General features: G+C 46.5%; 1 protein-coding gene across 1 annotated transcript; it reads left to right on the forward strand.

Moving 5' to 3' along the window:
- Window positions 1-2,530: 2,530 nt before the first annotated feature.
- armc6 (armadillo repeat containing 6) lies at window positions 2,531-8,911 on the forward strand. Its single transcript, XM_084446592.1, has 8 exons — window positions 2,531-2,573; window positions 2,987-3,139; window positions 3,579-3,664; window positions 4,175-4,751; window positions 5,185-5,330; window positions 5,945-6,076; window positions 6,255-6,392; window positions 7,110-8,911. The coding sequence occupies exons 2-8, from the start codon at window positions 3,019-3,021 to the stop codon at window positions 7,320-7,322; spliced, it is 1,413 nt and encodes a 470-aa protein (XP_084302718.1). The 5' UTR covers window positions 2,531-2,573; window positions 2,987-3,018; the 3' UTR covers window positions 7,323-8,911.
- The last annotated feature ends 80 nt before the right edge of the window (window positions 8,912-8,991 follow it).

Consider the following 8,991-nt stretch of genomic DNA (forward strand, 5'->3'; position numbering starts at 1 on the left):
GGATATGACTAGGAATAATAAAGTTATGCGGAACTATATGTGGATGTTTCCCATCATTAAACTGAGACGATTATGGAGGGTCATTACGTATCAGCCTACCTCAATTTAAATTCTCAATTCAATATGCTTTATTGGCATGAATGTCAGGTGAACAGTATTGCCAAAGCGTCAAGAATACAATTCAATAATAACAATGAGAAAACAAATTAGGTATACAATTAATTAAGTAAACTAACAGATAGATTGAACAATATGTCATAAAATAGGTTAATAGAGACAATTAACAAAAAAATATATATTTATACAAAATCAAATGTATCAAATGTCACATGTAAAATAAATAAATACATAAATTAGTCTATCACTACTACCTACTCAAAGAGTATGGAATGCCAAGATGGACACTCCATTCATTCTGCTATGGAACCAAAACGCCCAGGAGCTGAGCCAGGCCGTCGCCATTTTGGACTGATTGTGCAACCTGTGCTGCACCGTTAGCTGTCAGTGTCATGCACTCACTTTTTCATGTTGACACTTGTGTTTACTAAATAATAAATCATCAGGAATTCCCACTATTATGATCTCACTCTTTTTTTTTTATCTTCATGAAAATGTTCAATTAAATCTGCACAAATACAAGTTACTCATTCTATATAGACTGATACAGCTACATCCACACAGGTTTACAAAAGGTATAACTTGACACAAGGTTTTCCCTTTTTTCTACTTAATTTAATGTTCATACCTATTACAAGCTATAACTTGTCTAGACTAGCCATCTAATACCCAGGAGCTGTGTCTGGGAGGTAGGATGGGAGCAGCATGGGGCCTTCAAGCCTGCTATCATGAAGGAGCAGGAAGTGGAACAGGACACTCACTTTAATACCTGGTAACAATTATTCTCCCCTCTCTCTCTCCTCAACTAAGCTCCACTAATGTTTGTTTTACTGGTTACTTATTTTGAGAAATGTTCTGTTTCTCCTCTGGTTTGGTTGAGAGATACGGCGGTTTTCCTCCCGCAGGATGTGATGGATTCTGATGCATAACAATAACTTGACCATGTAGATGAGAGCCTCTTGGCACGTCTTCCTGTCACACACCACTCTGTTACACTCACTCAGAACCTTCATACTACTGGTAAATAACTCCCCCCACCCCCCCAGGCCATCTGTGTGTATAACTGAGGTGATGCTTTTTCGAAAGTTATTTTCCAGGGCTGTGATTAGATCACCTGTGCCAGGCTGGGCACTATAAGGCCCTTTCCTCAATCAATCAAATCAATCAAAGCTTTATTTGTATAGCGCAAATCAATCAAAGCTTTATTTGTATAGCACATTTCATACACAGAGGTAACACAATGCGCCTTTTCTCCTAGGTTGAGATCAGTGTTCTGTTTGTAACTCTGAAATGTGTACCGTGGATCATCAGGCACATCTGTGGTCAAGATGTTACACTCTTCACAATGACTATACTTTTCTACAACCTTACTACCTTTATACCCAGCTATATAAACTATCATCATCAATTCTGTTTGCAGGCGCTGATATCGGTGGCGTCGTCACACTCAGCAGGTCCAGCACACGCTGTGGAAGGACACTCTCAGTGGGGTTAACAAGAGACGCAGCACAGCATCACTGCTCTGAAAGAACAAAATACATACAAATCAAATCAAAATTCAAAACAAGTCAAAATTCAACGTATCGCTACATCTATTACAAGTGAATTGAATGACAGCACCAACAGCAGGGCCTGAGCTGAATATCCCTGCTGTAGAGGGTCCTCAGGGTACTCATCTTCAGTCATAATTGTCCAGACATGCTGCTCCTCTCACCTGATATCCTGGATAGCTTCTCCTTGCTATTCTGATTCTGATCCTGGATCAGCTGAGCACTCTCCCTGACCACCCAGATTCACACTCAGGTTTACTTGGGGAAAGGATGGAACAGTCTATTGGCTCTTCTTGATGGGTAATAAAACACATTGGCTAATTCATTGTAATGCATATATAGTGTATGGTGTAAAAATAAATCTGAATAAGTTCTCCATCAAAGTACCCTAAAAGTACAGCGGTACCAAAGATACCTTACCATGAATGCCCAGGATGTCAGTATCTGACCGGTCCATTGGCTCCTCCCCCTGGTCACCATCAGAAGTCTCCCTAGAACAGCTGTGCTCATCCCTGACCAGCTCAGTGCAGGACAATAAATATGACATATTAGTTTTTAATTTTCAAATTACTCTTACATTTGTTTATTTGTCTGTAATGTTTAGCAATATTTTTTTCTTATTTTCAGCAGCTGATTATGGTCTTCATGTTGACCTGACTGGATGAATTCTGCAGCGAATGACAGTCCATAATGGCGGAAAAGCTACATGAGCACCCTCTTCAGGCGGGTGCTAGAAATACATCTAAGTAGCGTAGCTAAACCCTGCAGTTACCGGAGGGTGGCAGCAATGCACTTCCGGTGCCCAGTCTGCCGGAATCCAATAAAGAAGAAGAAAGCCTGCAGTTGTGCTTCTCGGCTGGGCTTGGTCCATTATCAACAGCAGGAACAGTGTGTCACTGGTCGTTGGTAAGTGATAATAACAAGTTTGAATTAGCTAGTAACAATATACAAATAAATAGTTTAGAAAGTGAAAGTGTCTACATTTTAAGTTAGCTAAGCTGTTCAATCACCTGAGCCGGTTAATAGCGAGTAGCTAGCTGTAGCCTAACGTAAGCTCAGCTAGCTACAGTTTATATTGAATGCATTTATTTATGCCTGCTATATCCAGTCCCTTGGTCAAGCACGATCAAGCTAGCACATAGCTAACGTTACCTAACGTTACTGTTACACACATGTGCACTCTGTATTTTATCTGTTGTAGGTTTGTATTCTAGTCTGTGTTACTTTGTTGTCTTTTAATGCTACAACAGTGCAATTTTCCCTCTGGAGATAAATGACGTACTATTACTACAACAACAACTAATATTCTGGCATTTCAGGTTTGAGTGGATTTAACCAACCTGTCCTCAACATGGCGGCGCGCAGGATCACCCAGGAGACCTTTGACGCGGTTGTCAAGGAAAACATTGATGAGTTTGACATGGACGCTGATGAGGCTCTGAGAGAAGCGGTGGAGCAGTTTGAGTCTCAAGGTAACCCTACACTCATCTAGAGACCCAGGACAGATTCTGATACTGAGCTAGAACCCTACACTCCTCTACAGACTCAGGACAGATTCTGATACTGAGCTAGAACCCTACACTCCTCTACAGACTCAGGACATATTCTGATACTGAGCTAGAACCCTACACTCATCTAGAGACCCAGGACAGATTCTGATACTGAGCTAGAACCCTACACTCCTCTACAGACTCAGGACAGATTCTGATACTGAGCTAGAACCCTACACTCCTCTACAGACTCAGGACAGATTCTGATACTGAGCTAGAACCCTACACTCCTCTACAGACTCAGGACAGTATACGGTGACTAACATTAGGAGTTCTGTGCAGCCTGGCCGGCAGTATTGTCTGCGTGGCGTTGGTGGGCTAACGTTAACCCCACTTGTAATGTAACCTCCTTACTCCTCAGGTGTGGACCTCAGCTTTATAGTGAAAGCTGTACCTGCAGCTGCCTCTGATGACAAACCAGAAGAACAAACTCATGAGATCTTGCAAGTGAGTCTGAGTCTTTCTTGTGTACTGCGTTGATTATGACCACACTGACTGACTCCATGATCATGTTTGTTTATATGAATCATATTTTCACTTGCAGTAAAGGAATGCGTTCAATTCAACCAATACAATCTTGAGATCTTAAGCAATAACACATGAGAAGCCGTGCTATATCGTGAATATCACGGTTGCAGGCATGAGAGCGCAGGTCAAGCGCTGAAGAATGCCAACACAAAACATTTAGTTTATCATATGACTTTGGGCCATGCTGCTGCTCTCTGTCCACTCATGGATAGCTAATGGGCAGCATAGCTCAACAGTTATGTTGTTGGCGAAGTGATACTTTTACAGGTGATTTAACCGTTCATATATCCTGAATATTAGCACGGTTTTAGAATGCCCCGACCAATCACAACGCAGGATCGGAACTACCTGATATATAATAGACATCAACATGAATGGTGGTGACTCCTGTCTAAGACCAGCATTACTGTTCTCCCCTTGTGCGGTCAGGCCCTGGAAGCCCTCCAGAGAGCCCTGGAGTCCAGCCGTACTGCAGGGAGTGACCTGTCTGGGGATCTAAAGCGCTTCACTGAGCAGTGTTCCCTTGGATTCGCCCAGAGGCACCTGGCGGCCCAGAAGGAGGCGTACCCCACCATCCTCTCCTGCTGCAGGAGGACCCTGGAGGAGCGCGACGCCCTGCTGGCCTCTCTGACCGCCCTGGCTGCACTGACCGACGGACAGCCGGACCTGCTGGACGCCGCGGGCCGGGACCTCCTGCTGAGCGTCCTGGACACCCACCGCCAAGACCCCGGAGTGACGTGCGCGGGCATCCGGATGGTGCGCCACTGCAGCCTGAAGCACGAGCAGAACAGGCAGGACCTGGTGAAGGCCGGGGTGCTGCCGCTGCTGACCGGCACCATCACGCGCCACACGGGGAGCGCCGAGCTGGTCAAGGAGGCGTGCGCCGCCCTCAGGTTCATGACCTTTGACGATGACGTCCGGGTTGCGTTCGGGCAGGCCCACGACCACGCCAAGATGATCGTCCTGGAACACAACGGGTTGAAGGTCATTGTGGAGGCCGCCAAAGGTGAGAGAGGCAGCCAATGGAAAAAAACTACAAATGGAGAGAGCGGTTTCGGGGTTCACTTTGGGCTGAATGTTGATTATGTTCTTTGTACTTTAAGTAAAACGTGGTTTCATCAAATCAAATCAAACTTTATTTGTATAGCGCATTTCATACACAGAGGCAACACAATGCGCTTTACAGAGAGCAATGGGAGGGTGGGTATAGGTCCCCCCCCTACATATTCCAGAGGGGAGCAAAAAAACAGTTTCACCCGCGGGCCAGAAAAGTGAGCTGGAAAAATTCTTCCCTGACCTCTCTCAACGAGATGATCGAGCAAGCTCCTGGAAAATGTTTGTCTATTGGCTAAGAACATGTACAGAGCAGTTATATCATTCATATCACATTTGCATATTATGAGCGTCGTTCTTCCCTGTGTGTCCCCCCTCCCTCCCAGCCCACCCTGCCAACACCCCCGTCCTCAGCGAGCTGTGCTCCACCTTGTCTCATCTGGCCGTGAGGAACGAGTTCTGTCAGGACATCTGTGACCTTGGGGGGTTAAAGTTCATGATGACCCTGTTGGCCGACAGCTTCGAGTCCCAGGTAAGGGACTAAGAGAAGAGTCTCTACATGCTCCTACATTCCAAACCTCCCCATACAACGTCTCTACTGTTCATCTCTTTTGAAGAATGTGGGAAAAGTACTAGGGTTAGTTAGACAGGACGAATGGTTCAGATAGATAGATTGGATAGATAGATAGATAAATAGATAAGATACTGTAGATAAATAGATAGATACTAAGTATCTAATAAGATAGATAGATTGATTGATTCACTTTTTTGTCCACAATGTGGAAATTTGTCTTTGGTCTCACATTTCTACAAGAGACAAGGGGAACAGTGTTGACACAAACACACACACACACACATGATCGGCCCAAAATTTGTGCACAGGAATAACAATGCCAAAAACCCAGAACAAGTAAATATAAATATAACTATTGGCCAAAGAGTGCCATACAAGGGTCCGGTTTTAAACATTAGCGAGGCCTCGAAAGATTTAGTGACTTAATGGAATTAGGAACAAAGACGTTCTTCTATATATTCCTATTTGCCCTCGGTACTCTATCCTGATGACCAGAGGGTAGAAGGGAGAGACCCCAGCCCTGGTTTTAAAGGTAATGAGTGTGGTGAATGATGGGTAATTTGCGGTTGTAGGTGCTGGTGCGCCAGGTGCTGAGCGCCCTGCGGGCCGTTGCGGGGAACGACGACGTGAAGGACGCCGTGGTGAACGCCGGCGGGGTGCAGCTCATCGTCATGGCGATGAACAGGCACACGAGCCATGCTCAGGTGAGTCCCGACCTGTTCTCCCCCCCCTTCCTCCCTCCCGCCCGCTGAACGCCAGCTGCTCCTGATCATCTGATGGCGACTTGTTCTGGTCACTTCCGTCCCGCTGGGGGTGGAGGCTGTGTGCGTATGTCCTCAGTGTGTGACTTCTCTGCCGTGGTGTCGGTCTCGCCCCCTGCAGGTGTGTGAGCAAGGCTGCGCCGCCCTGTGTGTCCTCGCGCTGCGCAAACCCAACAACTGCCAAGTCATCATGGAGGAGGGAGGGGCTCTGGCCGCGCTGCAGGCCATGAAGGCGCATCCTGATGAGGTCACCGTGCAGGTAATACCAGGATGCACGTTGTCATGCTTTTATACAACAGCGGAAATGACAGTCAAATGACTTGAAGATTTCCCAATGAGTTCCTTTTCAAGCAGTTTACATGAATTTCCATAAATGTGTTGTACGCCACTGCTGTTATTACAAGGATTCCCAGATCTCCTTTAATGCCATGTTCCTTTCATCCACGTCAAAATCGTTAGTCTAGCCCAAACCTGAACCCCCTCTCTCTTCCCCTCCTCTCTGTCTAGCCCCAACCTGAACCCCCTCTCTCTTCCCCTCCTCTGTCTAGCCCTAAACTGAACCCCCTCTCTCTTCCCCTCCTCTGTCTAGCCCCAACCTGAACCCCCTCTCTCTTCCCTCCCCTCTCTGTCTAGCCCCAACTTGAACCCCCTCTCTCTTCCCCTCCTCTGTCTAGCCCCAACATGAACCCCCTCTCTCTTCCCCTCCTCTCTGTCTAGCCCCAACCTGAACCCCCTCTCTCTTCCCCTCCTCTGTCTAGCCCTAAACTGAACCCCCTCTCTCTTCCCTCCCCTCTCTGTCTAGCCCCAACCTGAACCCCCTCTCTCTTCCCCTCCTCTCTGTCTAGCCCCAACCTGAACCCCCTCTCTCTTCCCCTCCTCTCTCAGTCTAGCCCCAACCTGAACCCCCTCTCTCTTCCCCTCCTCTCTCAGTCTAGCCCCAACCTGAACCCCCTCTCTCTTCCCTCCCCTCTCTCAGAAGCAGGCCTGCATGCTGCTGAGGAACCTGGTGGCGCGCGTGCAGACCTTCAGCCAGCCCATCCTGGAGATGGGGGCGGAGGCCCTGATTGGCCAGGCCCTGGCGGCCCACCGGGACTGCAGCGACGTGGGCCGGGCCGCCCTGCGAGACCTGGGCTGCCAGGTGGAGCTCCGCGAGCTGTGGACTGGCAAGAAGGGCAGCCTCACCAACTGAACCTGGCAACCCCGGGCCCCCAGGACCTCTCCAGCCTGGTCGGGGCTCCGTGTGTAGACATGTTATACTACAGACATGGAGCAGATGTGTTGGCTCAGCTGGAGCTGATGCATTGTAACGGTCTGTATCTGTGTCTGTGAGCGGAGTCTGAACCAGACGTGTGTGCGTGTGCGTGTGTGTGTGTGTGTGTGTGTGTGTGTGTTGGTGGGGGGGGGGGGGGGGGCTGGTTCTGCTCAGATCAGCTCTAACAGGGGATTCTGGGTGTTAGGAGGGGTTCAACATTTACAATGGTCAAATAGTAACGTAACGTGCGGCATGTGGGGACATGACATGAAGGGAAGTGGCGGGAGTCTGTATAGTACATGTAGAATATGGAATCATCAGCTCCGTGTGGAATCATACTGTAATGGAGCAGCTTAGCAAAAAAATCCACAATTGTGCATTTTGCAATAAAAGCATGAAATTTGGTACACTAATAGGGGTTTAGGAGTACACTTACAGGGGTTTAGGGGTGCACTTATAGGGGTTTAGGGGTGCACTTACAGGGGTTTAGGGGTACACTTATATGTCGCCCATAGCAGCCATTTACAGTAGTCCCTTGTATTTTCCACTATTACTCTTTTCCTGGACTTCCTGGTCAAATAACACAGAGATGAAAATGAATGAATCCCATGAACCCTAACCCTGTATCAGTCCTCATGGGGAGCAGATCTGCCTTAAGAACCCATAGTCTCCGCATGATGGATTTTTCTGCAGATTGAGTATTTGGCAAAACCTATAAGCGCACTGTGTTGCCAAATAAAGTTTGATTTGATATAAAACATTTCTAATAAACCGTCAGTCAGATCGGTCTGAAATTGCTCATGTATGGTGTGTCTCCCTTTAGGGTGTTAACAGCTAAGAGGTCCATTGAAGCTTCATTCATGGTGGAATATAGAAAACGGAAAATTCATGATGGCTCTACTTTTTTTTTTTTTAAATGCCTTTGGCTATACGTGCACCAAATTCTACACTTTTATCACAAAATGCACAATTGTCATGGTTATCTGCCCCACTATCGCCACAACACAAGACTGAGTCCAGTCCCACTAGGCTGCCTCATAGTAACAGTCAGTTTTCAGAGCCACAGTTGTATGGTCTTATCATGTGCAGAGGCATATTGGTTATTGATTTTTAGTTTTATTATCTGTATATACGTGTTTGTTTTTCATGAGTTTGTGTAAAGTTGTATTGGCTGTAGTTCCACCTGCTTCTGAGTCACTGAGGGCCCTTCACTGTGCTTTTCAGTGGTTTATCCAATAACAGCCTAGTTCTGCTTCTGAGTTTGATTATCTCTACTCAATGCCTTTAGTACTTACTGCACTTGAGCCGAACATTACTTATCTTTTTTGGTTACTTTTTAATATTAGTTTTTTGTCTAGCTACATGTTTATTTATTTGCCACAACAATTTGAAACTGGATCGCATCCTCTAAAGTCAACATGCCAATAAACATTCAAGTCACTTGGATCTAAGCTCTGGCGATTGTTTTCTGTCTTTAATACTTCCTATGTTTTGTACGCATGATGACATTGATGTTCTGCAAATACTGTCTGCGGTAGAGCGTTTGAAACAAAAGGAAAGAAGTTATACTCAACCGCAAGCTTTCTGTTGACGTGTACGCCCCTCG

Source organism: Borostomias antarcticus (assembly GCF_949987555.1).
Source record: "Borostomias antarcticus genome assembly, chromosome: 12".
Classification (NCBI taxonomy): Eukaryota; Metazoa; Chordata; class Actinopteri; order Stomiiformes; family Stomiidae; genus Borostomias; species Borostomias antarcticus.

What these genes read in the sequence shown, in the direction of transcription:
- armc6 (XM_084446592.1), top strand. Translation starts at nt 3,019, where the DNA reads ATGGCGGCGCGCAGGATCACCCAGGAGACCTTTGACGCGGTTGTCAAG. An exon ending in GGAGCAGTTTGAGTCTCAAG is followed by an intron (nt 3,140 to 3,578) that starts GTAACCCTACAC and finishes CTTACTCCTCAG; the next exon opens with GTGTGGACCTCAGCTTTATA. An exon ending in GGCACACGAGCCATGCTCAG is followed by an intron (nt 6,077 to 6,254) that starts GTGAGTCCCGAC and finishes CGCCCCCTGCAG; the next exon opens with GTGTGTGAGCAAGGCTGCGC.